The sequence below is a fragment of the Lytechinus pictus genome, chromosome 8 (genome assembly GCF_037042905.1).
Source record: "Lytechinus pictus isolate F3 Inbred chromosome 8, Lp3.0, whole genome shotgun sequence".
Taxonomy (NCBI): domain Eukaryota; kingdom Metazoa; phylum Echinodermata; class Echinoidea; order Temnopleuroida; family Toxopneustidae; genus Lytechinus; species Lytechinus pictus.
Genome location: NC_087252.1, coordinates 26342213 through 26357180, shown reverse-complemented (window position 1 = coordinate 26357180; position 14968 = coordinate 26342213). Strand labels below are relative to the sequence as shown.

Here is a 14968-nt window from a genome sequence, read left to right as displayed (position 1 = left end):
GCAGTCCTATAAAAATTGACTTAGGCAAAGTTACCTTTGTGATTATCTTTACACATCATGCCCTTTTTCTCCAGATGTTGATGAATGTGCCACGCCCACTCAGGGAGGCTGCCAGCACAACTGTCGTAACACCCTTGGTAGCTATGTATGCTCCTGCGAGGAAGGTTACCTGCTTCATGTGGACCAGAGGCAGTGCACCCCAGGACCAGACTGTACCACCTGCGATAACTGCCCCAGGGGTGAGAGACTCAACCACGAGACTGGTCTTTGCCAAGGTAAGCTTGATATTAAAATGATTAAGGCATTTGTTATCGAGGGTCACAAATGATTTCAGTGTACCTCAGGGCTAGGGTTTACCCCCTTTGATAGTTAGATGTACCCAAGGGCTGAGAGACTCCAGTTTTAGACATATTGGTATATTGCAAGATAGATTTCAAAGATGGATAATGATCTGATGTCAAAAGTAATGATTGATTTGAGTGTTCCTCAGGGTTATATTGTATCACCTGTGATAGTTGCCCCTGATTTGAGAGATTTAACCAAGAGATGGTCAGTTTGTTCATCAGTTTGTTCAATTGAAGACAGGATCTCAGATGGTTGTGGTCTACCTTGTAGCTTGATTTTACCATCTGTAATGATGACTTGGGAGCAAGAGATTTTAACGTAATACATTACAAGTGTATAGAGCAATGTTTTGCCATTACATGAAGATTAAACTTTAACTGTTGCCACATTTTAATTCATTTCTGTAGATCTGAATGAGTGCAATGTGGCCAACGCAGGAACCACCATGCCCTGCCGAGACCCCCGCTGCCCTGATGGACCAGAGCCCAAGTGCAGTCATTCCTGCGTCAACATCCCAGGGGGCTACTACTGCACCTGTCCCCCAGGTTACACCCTTAGCCCTGATGGACACACCTGCTTTGAAGGTAGGATAGGGGCCAGGCCCTCTGCGGGGGCTACACCCCTTACTTGCTTGCATGCTTGCCGCAGTCCCTGGACTAGCACTTCATTGTCTGTTTCTTAGGATCTGATTGCATCTTGGTAGACATATCGTGGGAAGATTGACCTTTCATTAAAAACATCTTGAACATTTCTGCAACAAGCCAAAAGAAAAACCTCCTGTAATATAAGTCTGTGGTTGCCAGTCTCACCAATAGTCTCATACCACAGTCACACTTGCGAAACTGACTCCAGGCTGATCAAACCTATGATGCTAATTCCAGTGATATACAATGGTGTGGTGTGTAGTCGGTTTCACTGGTGTGGCTGTAGTGTTATAGAGACTTCATGTTAAAGAAAATCATTCTAATTTAGACCTCAATAAGGCTGTCTCTAAATACAAAGTATCTAAAAAGAAGAAAGAGACAATAAAAAGAAGCCCAACAAACTAATACACTGGTTAAGGTTTATCAGCCCGCTTTTTTTAACGATAAACTGGATAAGATAGTTAGATATCATATACATGTAGGCATAAGTGTATTCATTTATATGTGTATTGTAGATAGTTATGCAGATTTAACCTATAAATTAGTGATATAGCGATTTCCATTGTCTGTTATAAAATGTAGCAATTTTTTTTTGTCCATTTCCGAAAAGTATTGAATCCACAGTTTTATCATTAATGGGAATGTTATGTCACTTGTACAGCATATTTTATTTCCCAGCTAAGTTTAAAGCTAATGCACAACTTTCTCTATTGTAGCGTACAATGCAATGTACTTAGAAGCGATGGACAAATTGCTTGTAGTCATTATCCCTTTTTGAAATTCAAATGATTATTTATTAACTGTCTAGTTGATCTCAATGTGTGAATATGTATATAGTTTCTTATTTTGAATTAGGATTAGAATCTCATGTAGAGATTTTTTTTATAAATAAGTAAGAATTTTGATAATAAAAGAAAGATGTCAGATGTAGAGAATTCATCTATTCTAAAAAAATGTTTACACTTTTTGGTTACTGTTAAAATGCCAGATGAAACAATATTTGAGAATGTTAAAGAGAGTACAATGTCAATCTACCAAAAATCAGTGTAATTCTTCAATATTCTTAAAAGAATATTTTTAGAAGATATTGTAATTTATTGTTGAAGTAATTATGTTTACTTACACCATATTTAACTATATTAAAACAAATTTACCAATTCTTTTATCTTTTTTTTTCTCTGAGATCATTGATCCATCCTATATTGGATTTTTAAAGAAATATATTATTTTTGAAGAATGATATAAACAGTCATGCATGAAAGGAATATGAATATGAATTTTTCTTCAATATCTTTTGAATCGTGGGTATTTGTACAACATGCCTCTTTTGTTTTTCAAAATTGAATTACTCATCTGTTGTCAAAAATAGAAGAATAAATCAAGTCTTATTTTCTTTACCATTTATTTCTAACCATTTTACTTTTCATAGTATTAATCGTTTGATATATTGAACTCTTAAATATATCATCACATTGTCTATATGCAAATTTGTGTTTTTATTTTGAACTATTGTTTCATTTTGGCCTCTTTCTTTAATGGTCATTTTTTTAGGAATAAACTCAGTTATGTTTAGTTTATGTTATATTTAGTTTTTACACTTTGACATTTAAGTATTCGATGGTGGAGTTATTGCTTATATATGTTAACTCACTCAGTCATGCTTTGCTGTAAGAATGTGTTGATCATTTTTCAATCATCTATGTCATCGCCCTGAGAACTTTATTTTCATCAATTTAATATGCCCATCCATAATCTGTCTTCATTATTGACGGCTTTATTTCATTTAGATATTGTTAAATAATTTTCATGGCATCATACAACACTCCTGTGTCATCATATTCATAATGATCATTATTTTGTTTTCATCAAATTTGGAAATCTTTCTTATCAAGTGTATATGTCTCTGTTTGAAATGACTTTATTATGAAATTTCATGGGAATTGGTTTATTATTTGCTGATGCTAATTTTTTTTTTTGAAACACATATTGCTGTAACTTTGGGGATCAGCTAATTGAATTGTACCTTTGATTCAGATGACAGGCATTAATTTGCTTCATTGGGAAAAGATTTCTGGTGGGATAGGGGCATGATATCTTGACTAATGATATGAGGAAAACAATATACCTAGCAATTATGTTGCATCCCATTATCATTAAAAGCTTAAGTACTAAAAATGGTAGAAAACACATGTTACTGGGGCAAAAACCATGTAGGTATAAAAAATTTCCCAAAAAGATTTTCAAAGATATTTTCAATAATCTTTAATTGAAATAGACACTTGATTGGAAGATTGTTTTTATATCATTGAATTCACATTCTTTATAGCTCTTCATTTTAACATGCTTTTATCCATTTGCACCATTTCTCATCACTGTGTATACTCATGAGCTGTTCATACTGTTCCAGCCAGTTTGCATGTTTACAGTTTGATTGTCTGAACGCATCATTTCCCAGTACCCAGATCCCCTATGTGTAGCCCAGATTGTGTGAACGGGGGCACCTGCCGCTATGCTCCACATTGCACCGGCATGCCAGCTTGTCCCACAGCATGTGCCTGTCTCTGGGGCTTCTTTGGCCCTGCTTGTGAATATGGTGAGCACCCTCCGTTTTTGTCATTCGTTCTAAGGAGCAGTGTTGGAACTGAGACAGTATCAGATGAGATAGAGATTAAGACCGAGACAATGACACTTATGGGACGTTGCAAGAAACTTGTGATCAAATGGATTTTTATTTTTGGACCCAAATCAATTGTATGTCTTGCAGTTAATTGTAAATTTGTGAATGATTGCTAATCTGCTCCATGAAGCAAGAAGTGTAATCTGATTTTCTACTGCTAAAATGGATCCATCACTTGTAAAATTGCAACAGGATATTTGCAATTGATTGCACGTAGTTCGGTGTTTATAATATTGCAATGTTTGCTTTTCTTTTAGTAAGTTAATCTTTTGATTTCAATGTTTTTTGTTCAATTACTGGAACTTGGAGAGTGAAGCTTAAGAATAGTGGGATGGTCACTTTTGTAAAAAAATGTTCAGGGTGAACTTCCCCTTTAAAAAAGGAAATGGGAGTAGGGCATCTCTAATACCATGTGGGCTTCAATACGGAGCTAGGTGCTCCCTAGAGAAGCAACCTCATCTCCAAAATAAAAGAAGAATGCAGGAAGCATTCATCAATAGATTCCATCTTTTCTCTTGTCTGTCCATGAGTAAAATAGGTTCCAGGTTGCCATGGCAACCACATCCAATGCACAATTTATGGAGATCTTGAAATTGACTCGGGGAGGAAAGGGAAGACATTTTGACAGTAGGAAAACATGGATGATTTGATAGATTGTGACTTTGGTCTTGTCATTCCCGAGTGTTTCAGGAAGTGTGTGTCATTATCTAAGTGGATGAGTTAGGTTCAGAAGAGATGCTTTAATGATACATTATAACATGTGCTGATAGAAGTGAGGGGTTATATTAAATGGGGAAGTCCAGCCAGATGACTTTTTTCAAAGAAGAATTAGAGAAACATCATTATTATTTACTTGACCATAGATTAACAGATATACCGGTACAAATAAAAAGATATAAGAGAAAGAGCAAAATAAGACGTGCCGGCAGGGAAGAATTTTTCATTTGTGATGTTCTGGAGAACTAAGTTTATATCACACAATCACTTATAAGCATAAACATAAGCATAAACATAAAAGTATATCAAAATAAATACATTTCTTTATATAAATATCAATAAAAAATATAGAACAGCAATATGCAATTATGATATTAGAGGTATAAGTCTATCAGAGACTGATGGGTATGGACTTTAAAGTTTTAATTTTCTGATGTCACAGGTAAGCTACTATAATGTAATATAAATTCCATGTTTTTTACCTTTCATGATGATTGATTTTTTTTCTTTGTATAAAAGTGAATGTGGAATATTACTGTATGACTGTATGCTAAAATATCAGCTTCAAAGGTACAATCACTTCTAAATTTTGCAGAGAAAACTGCACAGGTTTTGTTGCATCCTTGTAGGAATGGAGGCTCTTGTGTGGAGGGCATCTCCTGTTATCTTAACCAATATAAATTTGACGCAATAGGAAGTGCAATCAGTGTTCTATGACTCGTAACACAAAGCCTAGTTATTGATCATAAGACTAAGTTATATGATTGATTGCATTCGTTATTATGTATGATAAATCATAAAAATCAATTTTACTAAATATCGCACAGTTTTGTGTAATGGGCAGAGGTGTGTGTATGTGTAAATGTGAAAATGTTTGAAGTAAAATGAATTGATGCTGTTGTTTATACTTGAATGTTATAACCCTCAGGTTAGCCAGGCACCCTCTTTTAACAGAGGTTCTTTTATGAAGAATATGAACATGTCAATATGAATTCAATGAGTAATATCAATATTGTTTTCTGGGAGGGGTTTCACAAAGATTTAAGTGTGACTAAAAATTGTACTTAAATTCCCATTTTTTGCGTGGTACATGTACATACTTCACCTCATAGGTTAGACCATGAGCAGAACTCTGCATGCTACTGCTTATTAATCAGTTAGATTCTGTTTTAAATAACATGCATCTGTTGGCACTTAAGCATGACATTTAGTCAGACTTAACTGTTTGTGAAATTCCCCTTGGTGTGTATATATTTCCAGGTGAAAACCCAGAAGTCTGTCAACCACCCTGTCTCAATGGAGGCTCATGTGTGGAGGGAAGGTGTGTTTGTCAACCAGGTCTAACAGGAAGAACATGTGCCACTGGTATGTATAACAAAGTGATTAATTGATCCACCCATCCATGCATCAATCAATCAATTAATCAATCAATTGGATATGATGGACTATAAATCAATCAGTCAAACTATGCATTACTGTTTTCACAAACCATTCTCAAGGATTCAAGGAGACAAAGAATTTAGAAATAAATACATTTTTGTCTTTGGAGGCTTACATGATTCTATTTGAATTATTTAAGGAATTGAGTGAGACCAGTTAAGGCTCTGGAATCTAGTGAACTCATTTGGCAGTCTGGATCAAAGTTTACTTTACCTCAGAAAATCTGTGTTTTGTGTCAGACTTTTAAAAGTGCGCTTTAAGGGTATACAATGTTAAAATACTTCTTTATTATTTACAAATGTTAGATATTATGGTGTAATCTAATTCCTTTCATCTTTATCATAATGATTGTATCGGTTATGTTTCATATTTAGAAAAATGCTTTCTCCTTCTGTACTTCTTTAGGAGCACTTAAATGTATTTTTCTCTGTATACTTTCTTTATCAGATATCAATGAGTGTCTGCAACGAGACCTTTGCCAGTATCAATGTAGAAACACCTTCGGAAGCTACGCCTGTATCTGCCCGGCCGGTTCTAATCTCAATGCTGATGGTGTCACTTGCAGTAGTAAGCTAAACACTATGATAAAATGTCTTTCTAATTAGTTTTGATATACTGTATTGATAATATTTGAAAAGTAATTAATTGTCATTCCTTCCTAGTTATCATCTTCTACATTATCTGCTTCTGATTTATTGCTCTACTTGTTGTCGTCGCTCTCGAATTGTTTGCCTTGATTCTTTTATTTTGTTACCTTTTTTCTATTTCTATTCTGTTCTGTTCTTTTGTTTTAATTTTGTTTATCAACTTTTCTTGTTCGTCTTCTTCTTCTTCCTCTTTCTTCTTATGATTCCAATTCTTCTTTTTCTTATCCTTGTTCATAGCTGAAGAACCTTCCTGAATTCTCTCAAAGCTATAAAAATGTCCCTAAACACTTGGTTCACACCCTGCATACAGTTACATATCAGTATGCCATTGTAGATGTTGGTTACATCATGGAGTATACGGATGGATGTGTCTTTTTCAGATTAGTATAGTGTACTAACATCCGCAATCATTGCATTCCAATTGAATGTGTTGGTTGCTTCTCATGTATATGAATGGAAGTGTTAAACCTTTCTTTGAGGTGCAGTGTTTGAACATGCACTCTCATTGCATTCTGTTTGAATGTGTTGGTTGCTTCTCATGTATATGAATGGAAGTGTTAAACACTAGATTTAAACCTTTCTTTGAGGTGTAGTGTTTGAACATGCACTCTCATTGCATTCTGTTTGAATGTGTTGGTTGCTTCCCATGTATATGAATGGAAGTGTTAAACACTAGATTTAAACCTTTCTTTGAGGTGTAGTGTTTGAACATGCACTCTCATTGTATTCTGTTTGCAGGTGTTGGCTGCTTCCCAGAGTGTATGAACGGAGGTGTATGTAACAATAGCAGGTGTATCTGTCCAAGAGGATACACAGGAGCGACGTGTTTCCAAGGTAAGGACTTTGCATGTACATGTACGCACTGGAATTAGACCAATGCTTTCACTGCCTGATAATTGGTATATTTTATTTCCTATGCAAACCAGGCTCCCATCTAACAAAGAGTAGTGATTGATCCTATCAATCGTAACTCTATGGAAATCCATCAGTGTCATAAATTTTTCTACAGGAAATTTGAACAATGTCCTTTGTAAACGAAGAGAAGCACAGTGAATTTTTAAGAAAATAATTAGTGCATGAATATACATCATAGCTAGAAAATATTTTGAACAAACATGCATAATACTTGTTGACGTTGCTGGCCGTCCGTAGATACAATTGATTGGATCAATCGTAACTCTTTGTAAGGCGGGGCCCTGGGATGGCATCTCTTTGTATTGTGTGTACAAGGTGCTATAAAAATATGTACTTTTTTAAAGGAAATTAAAAGAGATATCACTTATATTGTGCCCGTATGAAGTTAAAGCACATTCTGTGTGATAAAAAATTATTAGAGGGAAGGTTTTATAGCAAAATAAGCCATTCCAGCCAGCTGAAAGGTAATTTTCCATGCAATAATAATATGCAGTCCCACAAGTGCTTATCTGTGTTGGCCATTATAAGTGTGCTCAATTTTCCACTTAGATGTCATTATTTCACAAAGTTAAGTTCACATAAACAAACTATAACTATATCTGCAATGATGTGTGACAATTGAACTTGATATTAGAGACTTTCTCTTGAAGTCATTGTTCACTGCAACTACTTTAGTTAAGCTTTAAATTTTTTTTATCATTCCAACATTTGACCTTCTCCCTTATACAGATGTGGATGAGTGTTCTAATCAGAATGGAGGTTGCGAGCACATCTGCAGGAATATACTAGGTAGCTATGTCTGCTTCTGTCCTCTTGGATCAACAGTCAACCCTGATGGACATACATGCTCAGGTAATGTGGAACCATGGTACTATCCATTGTGGAAGCGTCGTGGCGTAGCGGTTCTGACTCTCGCCTTGTAGTCAGAGGGTTATGATTTTGAATCTCACAATGGCCTAGCGCCCTTTAGCAAGGCGTCAGTCCACACTTTGCCACTCTCACCCAGGTGCGAATGTGCACCTAAATAGGATGCTAAAAAGCTATGAAACCAGTGACCGGTTAATAATTGTGAAGCGCTTTGAGCAGTTGTAGATCGATATCGCGCTATATAAAAGCAAATTATTATTCCTGATAGAAAGAACACAATGTTGACCAGTGTGGAGCACTGTGTAAAAGTAGGGCAATTTTTTGTATATAATTTAGAATAATATCAAATCTTTTAGAACAATATGTTTATTTCATAAAAAATGTGTTCAAGTTGTGACCGTATTGTGACATCACTCCTTCATGCTTTTACATCTTATGGAACACGCCTCATTGATAAAGAGACTTATCTGGTGTGTCCTATCTCGAGGCAGGTCGATAAGAAAGAGACCACAGTGTACTCAACGTCATTCATTAGTCACAGTGGTTTTCTTTGAAAGTGACTACAAACCTCATTTAAATGCTACAGTTTATATGGGAACTCACTTAAGGTATAATGATTTATCTGTATTCTTCCCCGCGTCTGGCATTCAGCATTTAGTTGAATAATTCTTTGTCTATTCTCTGTATGTAGGAAATAGTTGTGGACTGTGGATAGTACAGAACAAGCCGAGATGTGAACCATGGAATTGAGATATTTCTACAGTAGATTTGTAGATTTTATTCAATCTGAAATGATTAAACAAAACAGCATATTTTGAGTCATCTCATCCTGAATTAAAACATGCACTTAAATATGAATATCTTGTGTAACCTGGTCTTGATGCATTTACATTTGTCCATCAAAGTATTACTAAATATTCTGACCAAGATTGACTTTCATTGTTTATAGTAAAAGCATGGATTAAGACTAATATAAACCAACTGAAAGTCTGAATGTAGCAGACAATATCATTTTCTATCAAAATCACTTTTTATATAAAAGGCATAAAAAGTCAATGCCCAATTTTGGCAGGGCGCCAACAACGCATAGTTGAGTCCAACTATGCCGAAACAAATCCCTAATAGCTTTTAAAACTGGTTTTCTCTAAATTAAATGCACATGCAATTATTCATGAACCAAAACTAGTTTTGCCAGAAACTTATTTCTACCTCTTCAAAATACTCTTCATGAATTCACCAAATGTTCATGTATCAGACTCATGAACATGTTTTTGTATCCTTTTGTATAGATCTATATTTATGCACTTTCACCTCACAATGAACAACTTGTCTTAAGCATAGATATGCTTTAAAATACAATATAATCTTTGTAATATGAAAATAAACCAGATATTTTGTCTCTTCATTCTCACAAAAAAAGAAGTCTTGTATTTTCATACTTTTGCTTAGATTATGAATCCAAACCGAACTAAACTTCCTGGAAATGTTTATATTCACATTTTCCAACATAACCAGTTGCTTCCAAAAAACTAAACAAAGCTTTCAACTGAAGCTTTTCATTAATTAAATAATCAGATTTTAGACATCTTGAAACTTTTACTTTATAACACAAATTTCAGTTATATGCATTTAAGACAATTGTGATTAGATTTCACACGAGCCTTTTGAGCCAAAAAATTGTCTTCTAACTTCAACCTCTTTTCACGTGTACATTTATAATGAATTTTTACTTCTGTTTTTCGTCAATAACTCTCTTTGAGTTTCTTGTCATAATTATATAATCAACACATTATCTCCCCTATTATCTGATTAATCTACGAAACTTACTTCTATGACGGGACACAAATGAACATTGCTGAATTTTGGACATAAAAGGTGACGAACTGCAGCACCTCCGTTAATTCATGAACGTGAAAATTCTGATGCTGAAGATAACGCACTGCTGTAAATTGACCTGTTGACAAATTTGCTATGGTATCTTTGAGATAGATAATTTAAAACAAACGTTATAATGATTATATGGCGTTTAATCCAAAACAAATCCATTTTTTCCAAAGTTCAATCTTCTCTCCAATTTAGCCTTTCTGAAGGATTAAATTTTCTCATATATTCAGCTTCTTACCAAAACATCCTCCCCGCCCAATGAGGGGGTTGTCCTCATTACAAATTGAAACAAAAAAAAAAACAGCCAAATTCGCGCTCCAGATAAATTGTTTCAAAACTTACAATCCTTATGTACTAATCTTCGTATCCCTCAACAGGGTAGATTACTGCTAACTTGGTTACTGGGCGACGATATTCAGAGTTCATAGTCTTTACTTTCACATTCCGCACTTTACCGTCGTCACCTGGGTAAACTTCAATCACGCGAGCGATTGTCCACTTGCTGCGTATAGAGTTCATGTCGGCGAGCATTACTACATCCCCAATGCAGACATTGCGTCGATGAACATTCCACTTCCTTCTTGGAGCTAACAGTGGTAAAACATCCCTTGTCCACCGTTGCCAGAAAGAATCTACAATGCGCTGAACCAGTTCCACTCTGTGTCTTGGATTTCGCGTCTTCAAGAATGGGCCTTGCGCTACGCTCCCCGAAGCTCGTCCTAGAAGCATGTCGTTCGGTGAGATATAGCTGCCATCGTCTGGATCAGTTGGAAGTCGGCCGATAGGTCTTTGGTTGACAAGATTCGATACCTCCACTAAGCATGTATACAGTTCAAAAGGCGACAACACTTGATCACCTATCGCCCTTTTCAATGCATGCTTGCAACTCTTGACCAAAGATTCGGCGCACCCGTTTTGATGTGGTGCCCCTGGAGTTACAAACTTCCATGTAGTGCCTCTCTCTGCACAAAAGTCCTTCAGCTCGTTGTCAGACATTCCGTCCGTCATCTTCCTTAGTTTTCGTTCTGCACCTATGAACTGGGTACCATTGTCGCTCATGATCATCGTCGGTTGTCCTCTGATAGAGAAGAAACGTCTTAGCACCTGTATGAATTCCATCGTACTGCAATCCACTGCCAGTTCCAGATGAACAGCACGAGTGTTCAAGCAGGTGAATATCACCCCATAATATTTTGATGTCTTGTTACGTCCCACTTTCACCGTTAGCGGCCCGAAATAATCACATGAAGTGAAGTGGAATGGTGGTGTACTTGGGACCAATCTCTCTTTTGGTAGGTCTGACATCTGTTGGGTCTCTGTCTTGTGCTGAAACACTCTGCACCTGGTACATCTATACTTAACTGTCTTGGCAAGTTTGTGACCATGAAGAATCCAATATTTCAGTCTTATCTTTGCCATGGTTGCAGCTACTCCACTGTGACTCGTCTCATGTACATGACGAGTAATCAGTCTTGAAACATGATGTCCATATGGTAGCAGGGCAGGATGCTTCTGCTCGAATGACGTAATCGCTTTATCTATCCTGCCTCCAACCCGTATGATGCCGTAGTCATCAATGAATGGACTCAAAGACTTCAGCTCTCCTTTTTTGATTCGAGACTCCATGCCATTTTGTACATCTCTGATGATGTACTTTTCTCCGTCATCTAGTTCTGTGGGCGTAATCTCTATACTGGTCTCTTTTTCCTGTTTCTGCCGTCTGGCCTTGAGTTTCTTTACAAACTTTATCACCAATGCTGCTACTCTGACCAGTTTCCTCCAGTTAGAGAACCTCTCGTAATGAATCAGATGATGACTCTGAGACACATTTAGAACTGTCTTCTCGTTACGCCTCTCCTTCTCAACATCAGGAAGGTCCTCACGAACCTTGACTTCGTCAGGCCAATCAGATGCTGACTTTTGAAGAAAGTCTGGACCCCGTTGCCATGACCCCACTAGCTCACTTGCCTTCAGTCCTCTTGATAACACATCTGCTATGTTGCTTTCTCCAGAGATGTGTCTCCATTTGCTGGGGTCTGTACTGGTCTGGATTTCTCCCACTCTTGTTGCAACAAACGTCTTGAAGGTTTTCGCCCTACCTCTAATCCACGAGATGGCGATCGTACTGTCTGTCATTAAAATGACATCCTCAATTTCAATCCTCAGCTCCTCCAATATCGTCTTATATAACCTACTCGCAAGAACTGCAGCCTGAAGCTCAAGGCGTGGAACTGTTAGTGGCTTGAGTGGTGCCACTCGTGATTTTGCTGCCACAAATCTAGTCATGTAGCCTCCACCATCCATTTCCCACCTCAGGTATGCACACGCTCCAAAGGCATGCATCGAAGCATCACTGAAGATACAGAGCAGCGGCTTACCCACTGCCTCTTTCGGAGTCAGACATCTTTCAAATGTTACCTCCTTGAGCTCTTCCATTTCTTGAAAGAATCTCTTCCATTCCATTTGACATTCATCTGGAAGAACTGCATCCCAGTCATAGCCATTTTCCCATAGTTGCTGTAGTCCAATTTTTGCCCGGATGACAAATGGTGCTGTATAGCCAATCGGATCGAAGATTCGGGCAACCTGACTGAGGATGATTCTCTTGGTTAGTCTCCTATCTATGAACTTGTCAACTTTCACTCTGTAAGAGAACTCATCCTTCTCTCTATCCCAGAAGACTCCTAGCACCTTCTCCTCTGCTAGACTTTCCATCATAGTTTTCTCCATTTCGTTTGCCTCTGGACCTTTTAGCTGTATGTTGGAAGTCCAGCCTTTCACCTTAAACCCACCATCAGCAAGAATCATGTCAATGTCCTTGGTTAAGGCTTTAGCTTGCTCTATCGTATCTGTAGATGTGCAGATGTCATCCATGTATGTATCTCTTTTCAATACATCTGCAGCCTCTGGAGACTGAGCACGGCCTTCTTCTGCAGTGAGTCTCAGTGCTGTCTGCGCCATTGCTGGAGCCGGCTTATCTCCAAACGTCACGACTTGCATCACATACGTATCAGGCTTTCTGTTCACTTGCAAATCTCTCCATAAAAACCTGTGTACGTGCTGATCAGACTCGGGTATCAGCACCCTGTGGTACATTTTTGAGATATCTGCACAAACTGCTACTGACCTCTCCCGGAAACGTAGGATGACTCCAAACAAGTTATTTAAGAGGTCAGGTCCTTTCATCCAGAAGTCGTTGAGACACTTGCCAGCAAACACTGAAGAGGAATTGAAGACAATTCTTATCGGTGTGCTCTTCTTTTCCGGTCGCAACACTGCATGATGAGGAATATAATGCACAGGGCCCTCATACGACTCCATTTCCTCATTTGTCATTTTCCTTGCGAAACCCATCTGTACCATTTCCTTAATTTGATTATCATAGGCTTTGGCATGCTCAGCATTCTTCAGCAACCTTTTCTCTGTAGCACAGAGCATTTTTTCCACCAGTACCTTGTTGTCTGGCAGTTCCTTTGGGTTTCTCTGCCATGGATATGGAACCAGCCACTGTCGTCCTTTCTTCTGACAAGCATTGATGATAAACTTCTGTTCATCTACCTCTTTATCTGGACAGGCCACTCCCATAGACTCTGTCGTCCAAAAATCCTGCAGATCAATGGGATTCCTGATTACTTGTACATTGAGTACGTTTCCACTCTTCTGGCCTGGTTTACCACCAAACACCACCCAGCCTAGTGGTGTTCGCTTAGCAACTAGATGTCCTCTCTCTCTTGGCTTTCCATTCCCAAGATGAAGTTTTGCATAGTCGGCACCGATGAGTAGATCAATTGGTCCAGAACCTCTGTAGAGTTTGTCAAGATGGAAAATCCTTGCTAACTCTCTAACATTAACACCTGTGATATTATCGTTGATGACATCTAGTCCGATAGCTTGTACCACAATGACTTTATGGGTATCCAAAGACTCAAGCTTAACCCGATATAACTTGGAATCAGCAGTCTCTCTATCTCCGCCAACTTTTGTGATCACGACTTGGATTGGATCACCCTCGAGATTAAGTGTCTTTGCAATCTCCGTCCTGATGAGTGTCACTTGAGACCCAGAGTCCAACAAACAGTTACCAATGACCGCTCCCTTCGTACCTTGAACCTTGACTGACAGTATTGGTAACAGAGTCTCACTTGATCCGATACTTGCCACGTCCACTGTAGACTCCCTTTTTTCGATTGTTGAATGCAGCAAAGGATGATGATATGAGGGGCATTGGTCGCACTTCCTTCTTCGTCTACATGTGGTCATGCGGTGTTCCTTGCTGGCCCGCTTCAGACAGCTAAAGCACGCTCTGTTCGCCTTCATCAAGTCGTACCTTTCTGGTTGGCTCATTCTGATAATCATTTGACACTTATCAATCCAGTGATCATTGGATTTACAGTGCCAACACTTAAAGTCCTGCTTACGAACCACATCATTGCCTTTGTCTTGGTTCATAACTTGGTGTATGGATGCACCTTGCTTGGTCCTGTTATCTGACCTTCCTTCTCGAATGGATGCAGTCGCCCGAATGCGAGTCTGTAGTTCCTCGCTCATCCAGTCCATCAAGCCCTTTAAAGTGGGTGACCTATGCAGACGTAACCAAATCTTACGATCTTCATTTGTAAGCTTCCGTTCTATCAACGCCAACATATGAGAATTGTTCATATCCTCTTCCTTATTTATCTGTTTCAGAGTGTTGTAGCTCCTCCTAACTAATCCGGCAAACTCGATGAACCTTGCATCCTCACCGTCCTTTAAGTTCTTGAACTTTGTGATGTCAGATATGATAGCATCGGCTAGATTCCTCGGATCACCGTACATGATATCAAGTTGCTCCC

General features: G+C 38.0%; 1 protein-coding gene across 1 annotated transcript in view; it reads left to right on the top strand.

Moving 5' to 3' along the window:
- Positions 1–14968, top strand: part of LOC129266969 (uncharacterized) — a 248295-nt gene that overhangs the window by 14324 nt on the left and 219003 nt on the right. The window contains exons 11-17 of the mRNA XM_064104176.1: positions 75–275; positions 753–929; positions 3445–3582; positions 5644–5748; positions 6271–6390; positions 7209–7304; positions 8115–8237. Coding sequence (XP_063960246.1) covers positions 75–275; positions 753–929; positions 3445–3582; positions 5644–5748; positions 6271–6390; positions 7209–7304; positions 8115–8237 — 960 coding nt within the window. The remainder of the gene's footprint in view (positions 1–74; positions 276–752; positions 930–3444; positions 3583–5643; positions 5749–6270; positions 6391–7208; positions 7305–8114; positions 8238–14968) is intronic.